The 20,594-nt window shown below is 43.0% G+C and overlaps 1 protein-coding gene across 3 annotated transcripts in view; it reads left to right on the top strand.

Moving 5' to 3' along the window:
* Positions 1–17,586, top strand: part of cadm1b (cell adhesion molecule 1b) — a 164,104-nt gene extending 146,518 nt beyond the window's left edge. For all 3 annotated transcript variants that reach the window (XM_058080346.1, XM_058080344.1, XM_058080345.1), the window contains 2 exons: positions 12,197–12,325; positions 13,476–17,586. In XM_058080346.1, coding sequence (XP_057936329.1) covers positions 12,197–12,325; positions 13,476–13,594 — 248 coding nt within the window. In that variant the 3' untranslated portion in view covers positions 13,595–17,586. The remainder of the gene's footprint in view (positions 1–12,196; positions 12,326–13,475) is intronic.
* The last annotated feature ends 3,008 nt before the right edge of the window (positions 17,587–20,594 follow it).

Here is a 20,594-nt window from a genome sequence, read left to right as displayed (position 1 = left end):
TCTCTTTGTAAGGGCCACAGAAAGCAATAAAAAGCATCAATAAGCATTTATGCACAGACGCAGGACATGAATGCAACGTCAGATCATTGGCCAACCTGCTGTACACACAATGTTATACTTTTGATTCGCCTCTAAATGGATTTCAATATCAACTGTGTTTGAAAAGCAGCACCAAGGTTACATGCGATGAGGACACCCTGGAAGAGGTGGCATTTGAATATGCCAGGATGTGACATTTCCAAAAAAAAAAAAAAACAACCCTCTATGCTTCAAGTGCTGCTTTGGAATGGGCAAAGAGTAACAACGGTTTTTTCTTTAAGTTGCTTCTAAGGACGAAGGACAAGTGGGTTCAAATACAAATGTGGCACAAATAAAGGCCTACCTATTACTTTGTGTATTAACCCTTCCAAAGGCGTGTTGCGTAACGCCAACTTGTACAGATGAAATCTTTTTTTGTACTTCACTGTTATAACATGGACATCCCACACAGTGTTTTTCATGGTCAAGTGGAACAAGCCATTCAGAGAATTGCTCATGGCAAATAAAGGAAATGTAAAACTAATAATTAAAAATAATGTATATATAACAGGAAGAAGACTGACCTCTGCATCACTAAAATCACTGCCATTATAATAAGTATGAGGGATAATAATATTAATAAGCTGGGCAGCATTCATGCATTGCAGGCAGGCCGTAATGAAGTATACCAAAAACTGTATTGTGCTTATGAAGGTCTTTTTTTTTTTTAACAAATGGAATTCTGCATTAAAAAAACCCACACAGATTGCTCTATCTGTTCTTTTTTTCAATGTCATTTTAAAGTGAATTTAAATATTGGTACAGTGATAGTATTTCATTCATTCTAAATCGTCTGACAAAAACCAAAGCAATTTTTCCTGCCATTTGCCATAAATCCGTTTCAGACACTCAAATATTAACAAATATACATTTTGTAGCAAATAATTATAATTTTACTTACAGAAAATAATGCAAAAATAATTCTAAATGACAAATGAAATGGATACCTTTTAATGTTCTGTGTTTATTTTAGTCATGTATTGTTTATGGTGAATTGTTTTTATATTGTTGTTATTAATTAATCTGTTATCTGACTGATGGGAACTAGCACTTGTAGTATAATCTGAGATATTTGCATCTGTATTGTTTTGCAGATGCCCATTAATATGCATTGCCCTGAATAAATGAATACAACGAATATTAATATAACAACGAATATTAAAGACTTATCGGCAAATACAATCTGGAATGTATGGGGAAGAGAGCTCATGAGTTCACCCTCTGTATGAAATTGCTGGCACTTGCTACTTCCTTTGGCCCTGTGGCGTGTTATTTTTGCGTGAGGCAAAAAAGGGTGATGATGCACGACCGATGTAGGGCAATTTTAAGGCATTAAAATGTCCACTAAAAAAAGCAACAAAAAAAAAAAAAAGAAATATTTGTGTCAAAAAGCTCTCTTTTTAGTTGGGAACTGATATTTTTCCAAAACTTACTGATGTTACTAAAGAACAGAAAACATTGATTAGGAAAGTCTAATCTTTCCTTTGGTAGGTTCCATGTTTACAGTATATAGCCATAGAGCACAACGCCTTGAAAGATCAGTCAAAATTAACTGAAATGGGCCGCACTGCAGCGGATGTCTTTTCTAAAATGTCCGGGATTGAATGAGTTAATAAGCATCTATTTTTTGGGATATAACATCCTGAAAGACAATGAATTCAGCACATGGTGGGGGGTGGGGGTTGTAATTGAGCCTTCTCGCAGTTCACGGCTCCTCTGAACATCCTGTCACTAAGCTGGCTTGTGGTTGATTGCTTTGCGGCACCTTAATCAGCATAACAGTGCAGTATACCGTAGCTATACTGTCGTCCATATAAAGCACAATTTCGTTAAACGTGCATCCAGCTGGGATTTATGTCTGTTTGTAATCAAAGAGCACCAAACTGTGGAGGGTGCAAAGATGTTTTTGTTGAGGCAAACTCCAGTAATTGTCAGGCGTACAGACACAAAAGGATGACATGTCACACACAAAGAGGCCTTTTAGTTGGTGTCAAGTGTCATTTGCCGTGTCATCAAGCTTAACTTTGAATTTCGGTGACAAGGCTCCTTTTCTTCTCTCGGGGGTGCGGGAGCAAACAGCAAATAAACATTTGCTGTGTTATTTCGTGTTCAGAAACTTTTCAAAAGAGTTTAAATTGTCGGGTTTTGAAGAGTCACAAATGGCGTTTTAGTGTCTTATTTCTATGCATGTGTGCAAACCTTTTGGGAGAGAAATAAGTTCCCTCTCTCAAGAGCATGCTTTGGTTTCACGTGTTTGAAGGCTCCTTGAGACGTACTCTCGACATTAAGAGACAACAACACTGAACTTGCCATGGGCAGAACCTCATTCATTCATTCATTTTCTACCGCTTTTCCTCACCAGGGTCGCGGGGGTGCTGGAGCCTATCCCAGCTGTCTTTGGGCGAGAGGCGGGGTACACCCATATAGACATATAGACAAACAACCATTCACACTCACATTCATACCTATGGACAATTTTGAGTGGCCAGTTAACCTAGCATGTTTTTGGAATGTGGGAGGAAACCGGAGTACCCGGAGAAAACCCACGCATGCACGGGGAGAACATGCAAACTCCACACAGAGATGGCCGAGGGTGGAATTGAACCCTGGTCTAATAACTGTGAGGTCTGCACGCTAACCACTCGACACGCCATGCAGCCTGGGCAGAACCTGGAATAATAATAATCAAACATAATTAATGGAAGTATAAAACTAAAAGTTGTTTATGATCATAGTGACCATTACTTCACTAAAATCATTGGAATGATAATAAATATGCTATGCATTCTTTTGCAGCATTAGATTGGCTTTCCAGGCCCATAATTAAGTACAGTCATCCTTCATTTCAGACCCAACCATGATAAGTAGGATTTTCAGTCATGACATCAAAAACCTGTTCACCATCTCCTAAATCCCTAGAGTCACTTTTACATTAGTATTATCGAATTTAGTAGATATAATCATAGAAAATAAGCTATTTATATAAAATGTGTCAAACTCAGACCCTGGGGCCAAAACTGGCCTGCGTTTCAGTTTCATCCGGCCTGTTGAACTAATAGCATTGAGTTGGCGCGCCTCGCGGACCTAATCAAACAAAGTCCTGACAGCGAACTGCGTAAGCGATTCCTCTGGTGTGAACTTCGTCTCTGCCGTTCTCATTTAAAAAGTCTAAACAACATTGCACGGGGGGGGGGGGAGGCGTTCAGTATTCGAGGTTTCACGATATGTGGAAGTCGCGATGACAAGAAAGGGAAAAAAATGGCTCAGGAACAGAAGAGGGGAAAAAGGGAGTCTGGGGTGATAATGCTCCAAGTCATCAGATGCTCTGAGATGATCCAAGGCAGGGACATCATATCCCGGCTAAGCCCTCACTAGATACCCTCCACTTTTTGCCAGCTCATCGAGAGCCGTCAGAGGAGAGATAGTGAACAAGGAATTACGATTATGATTAGGTTTAGGTTTTCAAGTTGATTGAACAGATGACATTTTCCTCACATTGGCAGCCTGGGAGCATGCCTACAGTATCATCCGACCTTGGCTTCAACCTCATCCCAAGGAACCAGAGTGAATTCAAAGGTTGTCAGCATGTTTCCGAGGTCAACAGCATGTTTCCGAGTTGAACAAAAAACGTGCTGGGAATGAGCTGCCCAATAGAAATGTAAACAAATGCATGAGAACAGCCATGACGCTGCAGCTTTTAGAATGTATCATGAAAACTTTAATGCACTCCTCATCCCTTGCTCGACTAAGCCTTCGGGGATTTTTCTTCTTTTCGAGAAGGATGTGAGGCAGGCAATGCCGTGCATCCCCGCAAATCTCACCCCACAACTCATGACAAGCGCAGATTTGGTCACATGTTTTTCTTTTCCACTGAAAACGTATTTACTCAAAATTGACAAATGTTCTAATGAATGACACAATTATTAATTTTCACAAACGTGGTGCCTCAGTTTTTATGAAGAGCGATAAGATGAATTGAAAGTCCCTCTTGAAAATTAACTTAATCCCAAAAGAGTTAGTGATTCTCTGGTTTACAGAGGTGTGACTGTTGGCAAGGACAAAGTTACATAGTAGAATGGAGCCTTTAAAAACGGGGGCAGTGCTTGAAATCTTTGTTTTTCCTCTGCTAACCATGGTTACCTGCAAGGAGACATATGCAGTCGTCATTGCTTTGCACAAAAAGGGCTCCCTGGGCAAGGATATTGCTGCTAGCAAGATTGCACCTAAACCAACCAACCTTTCATGAATTCATTGGCTATCAAAGCTGTATTTATACCTAGCAGGTCGAACCTTGCAGGTCGTCCCGAGCAGGTCACACCTAGCAGGTCCTACCTAGCAGGTCGAACCTTGCAGGTCGTACCGAGCTGGTCGCACCTAGCAGGTCGTACCTAGCAGGTCGAACCTTGCAGGTCGAACCTTGCAGATCAAACCTTGCAGGTCGTACCAAGCTGGTCATACCGAGCTCGTCGCACCTAGCAAGTCCTACCTAGCAGGTCGTACCGAGCAGGTCGCACCTAGCAGGTCCTACCTAGCAGGTCGAACCTTGCAGGTCAAACCTTGCAGGTCATACCAAGCTGGTCGTACCAAGCTGGTTGCACCTAGCAAGTCCTACCTAGCAAGTCGCACCTAGCAGGTCCTACCTAGCAGGTCGAACCTTGCAGGTTGTACTGAGCAGGTCGTACCGAGCAGGTTGTACCTAGCAGGTCGAACCTTGCAGGTCGTACCGAGCTGGTCGCACCTAGCAAGTCCTGCCTAGCAGGTCGTACCTAGCAAGTCCTACCTAGCAGGTTGTACCTAGCAGGTCGAACCTTGCAGGTCACACCTAGCAGGTCCTACCTAGCAGGTCGAACCTTGCAGTTCGTACCGAGCTGGTCGTACCAAGCTGGTCGTACCGAGCTGGTCGCACCTAGCAAGTCCTGCCTAGCAGGTCGTACCTAGCAAGTCCTACCCAGCAGGTCGTATCTAACAGGTTGCACCTAGTAGGTCGCACCTAGCAGGTCGTATCTAGCAGGTTGCACCTAGCAGGTCGCACCTAACAGGTCGTATATAGCAGGTGCTTATTCGTTTGTGTATATCAGTTGCTGACATGTTTACACTACTATGAAGTCTCTCGGTTCTTATTTTATTTTACGAGTGCGGTTAGCTTGCATGCGTAATTAACCATAAAGCCTAGACTTGAATCGTTTGAACTCTCACATGTATCATTGTCTCTTCAAGGATTTCAATGGAAAAATCAATGAATTTTCTCCAAGGAGTAATTATTCTTTCCCTTCTCTCTTTTTTTTACTACGATTCCCAGTTGAAAATGATTTTTCCAACGCCGTAGTGTATTTTTGCTCTGTTTTCAGTGTGAGGGCAAGTGAGTTGTTTTTTTTGATTGGCCCCCAGTGAGCTGGTTGGTAATGCCCGCCCATCCTCGAGGTTCATGATTGTTCATGATTGTTTTCTTTTGGAGCGACTGGTAATAATTACGGCAGTGTCGGCTTCTAATTTGGACGGGAAAAACTAGCGCATAAACTTGATCCTGGAGCATAAAGATGGATGCTGCTTGCTTTTGTCCTGAGCATTTTTTAAAAGACACAATAAACCCGAGGCTCACCAACCCAATTTTCATTCATTCGACGTTTCGTTTATGATCAGACCTTGACTTTTATTCCCACTTAAATCTCAACATTCATGGTGGCATTTGTGCTTCATGAAATTATTTTTTGGGTTATTTCAAAGGCGGCTGAAAATCTATTTAGCAGTCCATCCAGTGGCAATGAAAGTCCAATGGAGCACAATATCGGTGATGAAGGTTTAGTACAACACGGCAAATGATTTGGTTAGAGGTGCCTGTCTACGCTCTCACCTCATCTCAGGCTTTCGTTCCTTTTGGAACAAATACAAAAGACACGGATGTTTGCAATCCCGCACCGCCAAATGAGTATCGACATGCCGGAAGTTAATTCTGTAGTGACGCTTCATTGTCACGCCACTGCGGGCTATGTGGAGAATCCATTAAGAGCAAGTTGAAGGATTTGCCCTGTCAATTATAAGCATGTAATTACATCCATTGTGGCTTCAGCGCAAGTGTTCTGTGATTAGGGAAACTATTGAAAACCAACAGATGTTATTCAGATGTTTAATGTGACAAGGTGAACCCTCTGTTACTGACCAAGGATAGTCATTCGCACGTCTTCTTCTTCTTCTTCTGTCTCTTTGGGCTTTTCCCTCCAGGGGTCGCCACAGCAAATTAACCGCCTCCATCCAACACTGTCTTCTACATCTGTCTCTCTCACACCAACTACCCTCATGTCCTCCTTCATTACATCCATAAACCTCCTCTTTGGTCTTCCTCTACGCCTCCTACCTGGCAGCATCCTTCTACTAATATATTTACTATCTCTCCTCTGGACATGTCCCAACCATCTCCAAGTCATCTCCAAGGCCTCTAACATGTAGTCCTTCCTGATCCTATCCATCCTGGTCACTCCCACTGAGAACCTCAGTATCCCAGGGATGAGGATGCTGAGGTTCTCCACCTCCAACCTCCAGTTCTCCAACCTCCAACAGAACCTCCAGTTCTGCTTCCTGTCTCTAGACCAAACAACATGACTGGTCCCACCACAGTTTTGTATACCTTTCCTTTCATTTTAGCTGAAACTCTTCTATCACATCACACTTTTGTCCACCCGTTCCATCCTGCCTGCACTTGCTTCTTCACCTCCTTTTCACAATCCTTCTTCTCAACTGTTGACCCCAGGTACCTAAAATTCTCCACATTATGTATCTCTTCTCCCTGTAACCTCACTCTTCCACTCGGGTCCCTCTCATTCACAAACATATACTCCGTCTTGCTGCGGCTAATCTTCATTCCTCTCCTTTCCAGGGCAAACCTCCACTCTTCTAGCATCTCCTCCACCTGTTCGCTACTCTCTCAACAAATCCTTCATTCGACTGTTCAATAAAAAGCATGTACTAATTAAAAGTATTCATCCGTTGCAAAGGATCCTTTAAAAAGTGAATCATAAAGAGTAAATGCAAATGCCCTACGATTGGATGGCCACCAGTCCAGTGTTGCCTAAAAGTCAGCTATTGATTCATTGAAGGAAACAGTGAGAAGATAACGTATAGAAGTAACCCTTTGTTAGAATCATTATATTGCTGTCCTGATTTCAGTTGGCCCAAGTTGCCACGGAAACACCATCCAGCAAGATTTTAGTGTTTCAGTTTGACGTTGTCCTATGGGAGTTGCTATGCTGAATAGCAAGAATAAGCATTTACGCCTCAGGTTGTCATCACATTTGTCCAAATTATCAATATTTACAATGCAACACATGAAAACTGAATAAGCTCAAGTAAAAAGGTAAACTAGAATAAGTTAGAATAATGATGTGGGTTTTTTTTTTTTTATCATTGGCAGGAATTCTGCCGAGTGACAAGCGACTCTTCAACTCTTGAGCATTGACGCTTTTGACATTTTGGGGGTACAAAAAGATGACATTATTGACGTTTGTTGACTGTATAGTTAAGCGTATTGCTGAATCGACCTATGTTAGAGGTCAGTGCCACATTGGTCTTTTTTTTCCGTTTTTGCATGTATACAAACGTAGGAATGCACAAAGGTGACAGAGTAAAGCATGTGGTACCAGGAGTTGAGCCGAGCAGCTTCCCCCATCACACAGACATGGGCATTACTTGCAAATCCCTATTATCCCCCCAACACCACCATAAATCCCCATGGCCTGCACACATCCTGTCAAGATGTCATTGCTGCAGGCATGTCAGCACTAGCGGATGAAGCCGTGCTCACTTTACGGACAAGCAGCCACATTACAGACGTCATCAAATTCTGCTTATTAGAGGAGGGATGCAGGAAATGCTACTCAACCCGGGAATATATTTCAGTGTAACGTCTAGTAGTGTAGGTGTTCGTGTACCAATCGTCTTCTGTGAATCCACTCTTGAGCCTGGCTGTGTGACAGAATCCTGTCGGCACAATGTCATACTTGGTAAAGATATACTACTAGTCCCACAAAATCATTCTTGAAGGAGAAAGAAGGCTGTGACTGCATTTTTAAAACAGACAAATACGGCCTGCCAACATCATATCACTCACAATAATACTCAGGATAATTACAGGATAATTACAGACAGTAGTGACTTTCTCCAACTCGGTGTACAATCATAACACGTGACACTTCGAGTTCGAGGATTGGTGCAAGCCAGCCTTGGATCCCAAACCGACGCTTTGTATTCACTTGTGGACACCTATAGAGGAGCTCCACACAATAACCAGCACAGACAGCTTTCTAAATCTTCCAGAATCTGCACCTATTCAGCTATATATTTCTTTGGGTTTCATGCTTATTCATGTATTCCACTGCCTCCAGGCACCCCCCCCTCCCCTTTATAGGTCAGAAAAGGGGAAAAGCATAATAGGTCCCCTTTTTATAGAAAAACTGACCTCTGAAGGAGGAAAATACAAAACGAGTCCAAATAGAACAGAAATACAGGGATATGAAAATACGAGAACAAACTGCCAGGGAAAAGGGAACAGGAAACTACGATACAGTAACTACAGTATTTATAAAACACAAGGTGCTGCTGTAAAAGCCAAACAGGACAAAGAACCGCTGTGTAGCTGAGCAGGAACAGGTACACGCAAGCACAGGTACGCTAAAATCCAAGGTAACAACCAACACCACGAGGCCTGGGCAGAGCAGAGAGTGCGTGAAGTCCGAGGTACGATCTGGCAATGAGGGAACGCTTCAGCCATGCTTAAGAAGCCGTAGGTTGATTGGCGGCAGGTGTGTGCTGGAAGCTCCGCCCCTGCCGAGCCAGTGGTGCACTGCAGGATAAAGCAGACGCCACATAACGTAAGAGGCTACGTACAGGAGCTGTGTTACATAACACCAGCCATCATCTATGCCTTCAGCAACATTGTTCCAAGTGTTTGAATGTTAACAATGTATTTGTATTTGACTTACTGACTATCACTTTGTTAGATGAACAAATCCAAAGAAAACTAATCCAAAGAAATCAACTGTGTGGATGTAGGATGGCTGATAATTATCAGCTGATGTTTGCATAAAAATTAGATTTTGGTGTCATTTTGTCTGCCAACAGTGAGCGGGCCCTTCAATCCAAAATGATGGAAGTGTTTTTCTGAGGGGCGACCCCCCCCCCCAGTACAGAAAGCAGTGCCAACAGCCAAGCTGTATTCTGAGTATAATGTGCAAACGGATGTTGTTATGGGATTTTTCGTCTCTTGCTGACATCTTTTTTACTCATTCCGGCATTTTTTTTTCCCCACCTGTTAAATAAAACTCTCCCTCGGTGTGCAGAGGCATGTTTCCTGGCGGCTGAGTCAAATGCAAGACGGCAGGGGGCAAGGTGAGGGCAGGAAGTAGAGGCTGTCGGAGGAGGAGGAAGCGAGGGCGGGGGTGTGAAGTGGTGCCGGGTTGGGCTGCAAACTGTGTACAGGCCTTTTTTTAGGAAGTGGATGTTCATTAAAGTGCAGCTTGGACCTTTACCTCTCGTCGGGGACTTGGCTGTGCTTCCTGGCATTCAGCACGGTAAACACACACTCGCTCCTGCCTGAGTCTCACGGTCGGTGATGGGTTTTTAGCACATTAGGCACGTTCATTTCTAAGCAGTTCCATAAAGTATAGCGGCGCTCCTACAACACGATGTCGTTCAACTGTACACTAGTTGTCTTGGTATGACGTCGACCCAAAGGGGCTGGTGCCCCACCCACACATTTAGTTTTTATAACAAAAGGCAACTTAACCGAGATATTCTTCACTTCCCCGCTCTCTCTGCTGGTCTGGTCTCTCTCTCGAGAACAATCATTCAAGTTGAGAGCATGACTAGTGAGATTGGTGGCAAATTGAGCTGCTCTCTCATGCAGCAAAGAACAGTGCAGCCATTCCGCTCGGCCGCCGCTCCTCTCCATCAGTCGGGTGGTGCACCGATTGCAGACGATTGATAAACGCCTCTGAACTATTCTGGGCCTGGAAATTTAAAGGCTTCAAATGTTGCCTTGTTCTTTTTCAGGGGGACGCACGGATAAATGTGCCTTAAATGTGAGAGAGTGATGCTTGGTGACACCTGAGGCAGCCTCACATTTCTCCGCATGGGCACAATTTATCTGCAGACTTGTGTCTCTTTCTCATGATTGAGCTCTATATAGCTTCCAGAAATGGTCTCTTACAAAGCACAATATATTTTACTGTGTGTGTGTGTGTGTGTGTGAACTCTCAACAAAATTGCAGTCAGTGTCTACTGTTTCATGGTGTAATAACTTTCTTAAAACATTCCACACCCAATGGTATTAACGTGCTACACACGAAGACATCTCAGTAATGGGCAATATTTTCAGCAGCAGAAGGGAAGAATGACTTCTTTTTTTTGCTTCCAGGCACACCTTACAGTTGGGAAGTTTAATGTCCTTTTAAGACACTGTGATGAACGATTATCAATGCCAGCACTAACACAGCAAAGAGGGGTCCTGACTGGTCCCCCAAGTAGGCCATTTTGTTACGTCTTGGCTTCTGCATTGTGACACGACCCCAGTATGCAGAGAGCAGGAGACCCAAGTGCAGATAAAAAGTCTATTTAATTAGAAAATGGCTGATATACAGCAGCAGGACACGAGCGAAGACAGTTGGAGTAGCATGGGGAGCTACAGCAAACAATGCAACAACAAACTAGGGTGCACGCACCTGAACTAAATAGGAGGGGAACACAAATAGCAACAGGTGTGAGTGAAAAGGAAAAAGCAAAGCAAGCAGACAAAACCCAGAGCAAAACAGGAAATGCTACCAAAACAAGAGCATAGAAGGAACCAAGGCATAGAAGCAGAAACCAACTAAACTGTCACACAGGCTAGCTTGAGGATCGTGACACATTTGGGTTGCCTTTACTAGTTTTGCCCTGTTGAATCTTAAGGAGGTGAAGAAATGACAAATTTGAGTAAGCGATTTATTGCAAAAGGGTTAATATGAAAACAGCCTGTTCATTAACTCATCTATGTATGTCTAAGTCGAAAACCCCCCAAAAAAACGAAATCTTTGTCTCTTTGAACGGGTGGGATTGTTGAGCTGCATAAGCAAGTGGCCATTGCTGCTGAGGTTGGGAACAAAAAAAGTCAAGCGGTGACCCCAAAAAATTGTTGAGAGAATACCATTGGATGTCTTTCAAGACACGGAACAACTGTGGACCACATGAAGGTTGTGACTGGTGCTGAATGCAGTCCAATAACCATCAGACAGCATCTGCAAAGACCTCATCTCCTTCAACACTGCTTGGAATTTGAGCGAGACATTGAAAAGTGGAAGAAAAAATGTCATGTAGACATCTTGGAGGGGGGCCACCATCATGATCTAGAATGCTTTTTTCATCAATGGAACAATGAAGCTTCAGGTTGTGCAGGGGCGTAAAATGGCACATGGCTTATGTGGAGATATTGCAGAGGGCATCAAGACTGAAGACCTTTTTTCTTCAACAACAACGCTGCACTTCACAATGCCCACCTGACAAAGGACTTCTTCCAAAGCAATACTTCAGGACGGATGCTGCTTAACATGTGCATCAATGTTTCATTAGTCTGACCTCACACACGATCAAGAAGGTAGCTGAAGTTCTGAAAAGAGACAGATTGAGACGTGAGACCACATAGTGTGATTGTCACTTTGAAATATCTTCATCGGTCTGCAGTGTCTGTCGTGGTGACGGAACAAAAGGCTTTAATATTCTATTTGTGGGCTTTTTCGTTAAAGACGTTGTAGCATTTAGCATCCCCCAGGGAACAACTAGCGACATTGCAGCATCTCTGGTATTTTAAATCAACAACATAAGCTGGGACGTCTTTGAGCTGAGCTTCCTTTGTGCTGCAGATGAGATGTTTTTTTTTATCATTCCAAACGTACTGCATGATAAAATAATCAGTTATAAATGTGTACCATGCCATAACCCTGCCTATCCGCATTGTCATTGCCATTCATCTTCACATCCAATGTAGCGGTAAATGCTGGAGAAGCAACATCACGGCTAAATGCATGTGGACCTGCCTGGACCAGCGAGTGCTGTTTGGTGCCTGGTCCTTGTTACCAATATGTCACTGTGTTTTCAGACTCCAGAGCCGGCGAGGGGGCGCCACCCAAGATTGACCACGCTGTGATCGGCGGGGTGGTTGCGGTAGTGATGTTCGCCATCCTCTGTGCGCTCATTGTTCTTGGTCGATACTTTGCCAGACACAAAGGTAACGTACGGCCAGTCTTACTTGATCATCAACTCATCCCTCAGTTGCAGCGTGGTTGTGTTGTGTGCTTTGGATTTGAACATTGAGACAACCGGACTCTCATTTGTTGAAGATGTTTCATTTTTCATCCAAAAGGTTACTTTGGTTCTAAGTTCTAGTTTTCCGATTCCTGTTCCTGGTGGGTGTCACAACAGGGTTGTTGCAGTTCTTTCTGTGGCCCGGCTTGCAGAGCAATAGGTTGTTCACCTGAATGGTGGCAAAACAACTCCATCGTGGAAACAGGCAATGCTTGGGGGAAGAGTTATTGGGACATTAGCCACGTTTACATGAGGAGTTTTTCTCTTTCTGAATGGAATCTTTCCGAATGACCTTTCCGAAAGCAATGGTATACATGGAAAGGAATATTCCAATCGCGCGTCTCCATGCGCCACTATAATCAACCAGAATAGTCAATGGGGCATGCGCAGTAAAGCCGTATCGCGAGTTTCCGTATTGCGAGTTTTTCATTCGCTGAAAGAACACACCCGGGAACAGGAAAAGATAAAGTTCAATCTTGCTAATATTTTATAATTAAGCTCGGCACATGTTTTATATAGATGTATATTTTCTTTTTTAATAAAACTGGACTTGTGAATGGCGTATAGAAGTGTTTAGATTCTGTTCCACAGATGGCGCTAATGCACACGAAAGCAGTTTGCCAACCGCTAATAAATAACAGAAGAAGAAAAACACCACGAAGAAGAACGCAGTCTGACAACTTCCAATTGAGCGGGTACAAGATACCTCAATCGGATTCGGGAAAGGAATATTCCACCCCTGTGAATCCGATTATATTTTCACTCGGATTGGCACTTTTCTTTCGGAATGAGGTGTATACAAAGGTTACATTCTTTCCGTTTGATCAAATAACCCAAATGGAATTGGAATATTTGAGTCCATGTAAACGTGGCTAATGTTGGAAGCCACTCTTATACTAATGTCCTAACATCTCCCCCCAAAGATTGTCTCACTCAATGGGAGGAGTGGCCAACCTATTTTGATGCATCAGTCACCGCCGACCACCAAGTCAACCATGTCAAATATTTTAACTTTATGTCTATAACATTTTTCTCCAACTTAATTTTCCCCAAAACGTTTTTTTTGTCTGCAGGCACATACTTCACGCACGAAGCCAAAGGGGCGGACGACGCCGCCGATGCCGACACGGCCATCATCAACGCTGAGGGCGGACACAACAACACAGACGAGAAAAAGGAGTATTACATCTAAAAGAAAAAGATGGAGGAGGGTGGTGGTGCTACGGCGGGGGGGGTTATGGGGGGAGTTGGGAGTAGGACCGGCATGGCCATAGTTAAGAAGAGGCCGAGTGTCCAATGGAAACCCTTTCAGGACTGTTGGGGCCTACAGTATATATTATGTACAGTTTCTTCTTTTACAGACAATTTTGTGCCTTGTTCTATTTCTTTTGCCCCCTCCCCAACCTGACCCCTCCCCACATGCTTGTTGCTTTTTACCATGGACTATTTGGACAAGCTGAAAGAGTGGCTGTGTGTGTGTGTGTGTGTGTGTGTGTGTGTGCCAGCTTTTAGGTTGAGTGTCATTGTGCACAAATAGAAAGCTCATCCAATTTTTTTTTTTTTTTTGCGAGTAGCAACTTGGACACGGTGTCAACACGTTCATGTCTAATGGGAACAAGACCGACTTCATCACGCATCCCCCTCACACGTTTACAGCCACTTTATTAGGAACACCATATCCTCGCCGCATGAAGGTCGTCAGCCTCCAATGTCTGTGGAGAAGAGATACACACATACAATACATACTGTCTATGGCTTTTGTCACCTGATTATTATCATTTTGGTCATTTCTAGCATGGGGGGGAGCAAACGGATGAGACCCATGGTAGCGTATGTGTATGAATTCTGGATGAAAATATGAAATGAATACTGAAAATAACAAATAATCTAATACAGAAATTCCCAGCTGGAACGGGGACGTGCCGACACACAGCTGCAGATATCCGCTAGAGAAGAACGCAGCAATTAAGTTCGGTGTCTTAAAATATCAGATATTTGAGGAGTCGCCGCTCGTCATGAACGAGTTTGACGCCCCTGCTTTAGAGGAATGTTGCAAACATCTCGGTGAATCGGTGCCATGCCGACCCAAGGTGTGCCTAATAAAGTGGCCGGCGAGTCAGTTGTTTCCTTTCATTCAGTGGCCTGTACAGATCCGAAGAACGCGGTTTAATTTTGGTAGCTATGATGTTGTTTTAGTAAACGTGTAAAGTGACGCCTCTGTGATGCGCCTTGAGTACGAATGTTACGTATCGATAGTCGGTAGCTGGTGGAGTCGGACGTGATGGAACAATCATGTGCGAATGCTACGCTAGTAACGTGCCCTAAGTTAACACGTGGTCCAAAACGACTCAACATTCCAGTCTTTTTGCTTTCTCCTTATTCTCCGTCAGTCTTTCCAGCGGTCCCAAAGTGCCATCATTCATCATATGCGCCACCAATGGGGGGAGGGGGGGGCTCTTTGGGGTAACATAACTCGTGTGATTTACAAGTGGTGGTCTTCTTCCTCATTCTTCGTGGAATTATTATTACCCAAGAGCAAAAAGTCAAATTTAAAAGTCTAACAGTTGAAAAGTCGTAATATTATTCAAAACAAAATAACATCAAATTAGGTTGGGCAAAAAAGTTATAACGTTATGGATATATAGTCTTGGGGGGCGGTGTGGCTCCCAACTTGAAGGTTGTGGGTTCAATCCTCTGTCCTGCTGTCGAAGTATCCTTGGGCAAGATACTGGACCCCTAATTGCTTGTCGTCAGTCGGTAAATGTAAACAGTGTCAAAGCGCTTTGAGCACCTTGGAGGTCGAAAAGCGCTATACAAGTGGAAGACCATTTACCATTAGTCAAAATATTATGAGAGTAAAGTCATAATATCATAAACAGATCATTTGTCACTTAGGAAGAAAGTTGAAATATTCGGAAAATGTCAAAAACTTTTGAAAAAATGCTAAAAGGTGAAACACCGCCCATTCCACGTCTACCCAATATGATAATTGGGCTTGTGTCCAACAAAAGGTCCACTTTGGACGCTGGCCTTGAACGTGTATGCATGAATGTATGAAGCATTGCTTCATTTTCCAAAGCTCCATGTTTGACATGACAATGGGACATTCAAGGAAGGGGAGGCAGTTATGAAATATAATATATCATATCGAATGCATTTCTTGGCTCAGCTCCACTTTACGAACCGGTCCGCTCGGTGAAAATGTGAACCTCTTGACACGTTACATTTAGGTCGGTCTTTGATTGGGCTTGAATGGCTGACTGCACCATCAAGTTGTCAACCCGTTTCAAAATAAATGAAAAAATCACGTTCTTACTGGCATCCGCAAAGCTTCACCGAAGCGCTGTGGGCTGGAGAGCATGAGTGCCCTGCTAGTTGTTGGCTAGTTGTGACGTTACTGAAATCCATAAGAGATAACCACTGCCTTAATGCCACCTCCTGATACGTATCACTAGAAGGAAGGACGTCTGTAGTGCCTTCTTTCATTTCGAGGCATACGCTTGGTTGTACACTATTCCTTATGTACACTTTCAAGTATATCTTGTATATTTGTGTCCTCTTTCTAAACCCCCCACGGTCGCACCATGAAACCTTGCATTCGTGTCGCCGCCTGCGGTGATGTTGTACAAAAGCTTGGATGAGCAGAGACGTTGTATTTATTATGTCATCACTCGGTGATTTCAAATGTTCATTTGAACAGCGTTTGTCATTCTTTTGGACATCGGGGATAACAAGCCTGGGGTGGGGGGGACAGTGGATACAGGAAGTCACCATTTGGATATTTTTCAGATTTTGTTATGATTGTTTTTCATATTTCTTAACTTTTTTCACCATAATTAGTTTTTTCCGAATGAATCACAAGTGTTATTTCCGATGTATCACCGATGTCGCATCAGTTGTTCCAATCATTTGGGCTCCAGCTATCTCGCCACCCGGAACTCGGTAAGCCAGAGGTGTCCAAAGTGCTGCCCGTGCCACATTCTAAAAATATCATTTAACTAGAAAACATAAAAACTGGGGTAAAGGCCGTGATTTTACAAGTAAGAAGTTGTCATTTTCGCTAAATCGTCTTCATGTTTTCAAAAGTCTACCATGATGAGGTGCTGCTGTAGTTGCTCTCCACGGAGTCATAAGAAGACAAATAACATAATTTGAGTGGCATAGAGTTGAAATATTGAAGATTTTGTTCATTTATAAGATGTTCATATAAGATGCAAACAAAACAAAGAAAAAGGGGTTTGGAAAATTAGGATGTTCTAATATTATGACAATAAAGTCAAAATATTACGGGAATAACGTCCTACTTCCAAAGCCAGATGAAATAGTTGGAAGATTAACAAAACTGAAAACATATGGATACATTTAGAAGAATGACTTTGTAATATTACAAGGGAAATAATGTTATTTTAGCAGCACAGTTGAAATAAATAATCGTAATGTGATGAGAATCAAATGAGACAAAACCAATGGAGGGAAATTAGGGTGAAGAAAAGAAAAGCCAAAATATCAAGAAAATGTACAAAGATTATTTAAGAAGAAATATCACCTTTATCACAGAGCTGAGAGGCAAAGGTTTTGAACTCTTATGCATATTTTAAGATATGAAGGTGGTCCTTGCATCCTTTCATTTCTTCGCGTGGACCCCCCTACCCCGGGGTGAGATCTTACCTTCCTGTATCAAACAATCCAATTTGAATACGAAGGCCTTCTTTCTCTATCCACTGTCAACGCTACAATTCCGTTTAAGTCCTTTTTCCTGGTTTTGGGACTTTGGTGTCTTGTTTTGTCCTCCCTTTCTTCTTTTTTTAAAAGATGACTTTGCCGTTGAAGAAGGGAGCACGGCACCACCGCATCGCTCCAATCCAATGTGTCTTTTTTTTTTTAACTTGATGTTTATTATTAGTACATTTGTGTTGACTCTCTCAGGTTCATGAGTGTTAATAGTTGTGTTTTTTGCATCTCAGGTAGAATGCAAATGTAAACGGCCCTGAGTATATACTGTACTTGTAGTACTGCAGCTATTCAAACCCGATGTACATGTATTTCTCAGCTGTATGTGTTCTTGATTAATATGGTGCACTGTCACAGTAAGTATGATTTACATAGACCTAGGTCACAAAGAAAGACAAACACCACGTGTACAGTCAGTGTTGATTAAAGTTCCTCCTTCTGCTCACCCGCTAACGTTTATTTGGTCATTAAGCCTCGCCTACATCGTCATAGAGAAATGGGGGAAAAGATTGTGTATTTACTGTGACATGGAGTGCGATCTGTAACGTGTCTTGGATATTTGGATGATGATCCTGGGGGGGAGGGGCTTATAAGATCTCCCAGGTGGCTATTTTCTTTTGTGCAGTGAACAACTTGTTTCTGTTACGGCCATGCATATTTTGTATTGGTTGGCAAACATTTTTACAAATGGAAAAAAAACCCTGAAGAGTACTTGTCTTAATAAAATATGTTCAAAGTCGTTCCAAGTTGTAGTTGTGCTTTGTCGCTTTCACTAACGGACACAACACTCCTCCAGCATAGTCTTCAAGTAAGCCATCGTTTTATTTTTTTTCTCAAGCACCGACTTGCTAAGTATATTCAAATTGCAAAAAAAAAAAAGGAATTTTGAGTAAATGATTTATTGCTGGGCGGCACGGCGGTCTAGTGGTTAGCGCGCAGACCTCACAGCTAGGAGACCAGGGTTCAATTCCACCCTCTGCCATCTCTGTGTGGAGTTTGCATGTTCTCCCCGTGCATGCGTGGGTTTTCTCCGGGTACTCCGGTTTCCGCCCACATTCCAAAAACATGCTAGGTTAATTGGCGACTCCAAATTGTCCATAGGTATGAATGTGAGTGTGAATGGTTGTTTGTCTATATGTGCCCTGTGATTGGCTGGCGACCAGTCCAGGGTGTACCTCGCCTCTCGCCCGAGGACAGCTGGGATAGGCTCCAGCACCCCCGCGACCCTTGTGAGGAAAAGCGGTAGAAAATGAATGAATGAATGAATGAATGATAATTTATTGCTGGGCAGCTTCAGTGAAACAATGGAACTTCAGATTGTGCAGGGTCGTCAAACGGTAGTCAGCTAAGACCAATTTCTTTTACTACTTCGATACCAAACACATTGAATATAAGCAATTTCATGCCATCCATCCATTTTTTATGCTGCTTATCCTCACTAAAGTCACGGGTATGCTGGGGCCTATACCAGCATCTTTTGGTCCAGGTACGCCCTGGACTGGTGGCCGGCCAATCACAGGGCACGTATAGACAAACAAGCATTCACAGATTAGAGTTAGCAATTACGCACAAGGAGAGCATGCAAACTTGCTCAAGCGGGGATTCAAACCCAGATCTTCCCAATCTCCTGACTGTGTGCCGAACATGCTAACCATCACCGTGCCAGTGGTTAGCCATTCAAGCTAAAGTAACTCAGCACTTTTTATTGTCTATGGTATGGCACTCTTGGAAAGAAACTTTTAAATATTTTCTTTAAAAGAAACAAGTACTGGAAGTATTTTTTATTCAAAGAAACCGTTGATTTAACTGAAGAAAAATATGTGTACAGCACCAAATGTTGCAGGTTCTCTTTTTATTTGAAGTATCTGTGCACAGAACTTGAAGAATGGTATTTATTTCAAGTAGCCATGGCGAGTATTTACTATGTACTTCATCCACAGTACCCCATCCTGCTCTCTCTATTCTGGCTGGCATTTTAGAATCAAGGACTTTTGGAAAGAATCACAGCACTTGAAGCTTTTTCTTTCTGCAGCTCGTACGTGAATGTTCTTGTATTTTTAGTTGATCTGCCATGTTGTGTTACAGTTTTGCAGAATAAAGCTTCTCCAAACGAATATTTTGGCTTTCCTTGGGGCCTCTGCATCCTGTGCTGAGCATCGTATCGCAACTATCAAGATGGCGATAGGCTGCAGTTTGTAGATGTTTCATGACATGTTCATGAAAATATGCAAGATTCGAGCCAATAGCTCATTTCCATCTTCAGTCCCTGAGGGCAGGCTGATGTTAGGTACAGTAAGAGTAACTTTTGACACAGCAGAGGAGAAGAAAGGTTGAAAAGCTACTTTGAAAATCACAATAATGTTTTGCTGCTGTTAGTTTTTATGATGGAAAAATGATTTGTTTGTCATTTTTGCCCATGATGAAAATGTTTCAATGGAAATCCACATTTTAACCAAAGGCCAGGGCATCTTTACATCAGTATATATTTTATTGAGAAATATTATTTTATAGTATCAAATCTGACCAGTCCAGGGTGTACCCCGCCTCTCGCCCGAAGACAGCTGGGATAGGCTCCAGCACCCCCGCGACCCTTGTGAGGAAAAGCGGTAGAAAATGAATGAATGAGTATCAAATCTATTTTTAAATAATTCCAACTTTTTGAAAGCAATATGTACTTTTCTTGGGCGGCACGGCGTGTCAAGTGGTTAGCGTGCAGACCTCACAGCTAGGAGACCAGGGTTAAATTCTACCCTCGGCCATCTCTGTGTGGAGTTTGCATTTTCTCCCCGTGCATGCGTGGGTTTTCTCCGGGTACTCCGGTTTCCTCCCACATTCCAAAAACATGCTAGGTTAATCGGCGACTCCAGATTGTCCATAGGTATGAATGTGAGTGTGAATGGTTGTTTGTCTATATGTGCCCTGTGATTGGCTGGTGACCAGTCCAGGGTGTACCCCCGCCTCCGCGACCCTCATGAGGAAAAAGCGGTAGAAAATGAATGAATGTACTTTTCTTCACTAATTGTGAAAACTCCTACAGTTTTCACTGAACTTGAAGTGAGCAAAAATGGTTCCTTGCCCCGATTTAAGGTGGATGGAAATCTGTCTGCTTCATCTGAGCTGTGCATGTCAAACGGCTAAACCGGAAAGAGTGGAGGTAAAAACATGCATGGATGTGTTGTGCACGCATAAGGAATCTGAAGCCTCATCATGACTGACTCGTGCACTGCGGGTGCTGATGGAGAAGAGAAATGTTTGAAATGACAACATGACTGACAAGGAGGAGCTCCGGGGCTCCTGTTAGGGATTCCAGCAGAATGTGTGCATGTTAGCGCTTTGACAAATTGATAGGCATTTTCCCAAACAAGGCCTGCCTGGTCTCCAGTAGCTGAGCTGTCATCATCATTCTGTCAGTGTGCCGTTTCTTGCAGTGGAAGGTCAATAACATATTCATATTTGAATGA

The sequence above is a fragment of the Doryrhamphus excisus genome, chromosome 8 (genome assembly GCF_030265055.1).
Source record: "Doryrhamphus excisus isolate RoL2022-K1 chromosome 8, RoL_Dexc_1.0, whole genome shotgun sequence".
Classification (NCBI taxonomy): Eukaryota; Metazoa; Chordata; class Actinopteri; order Syngnathiformes; family Syngnathidae; genus Doryrhamphus; species Doryrhamphus excisus.
This window is presented reverse-complemented; position numbering and strand designations above follow the sequence as displayed.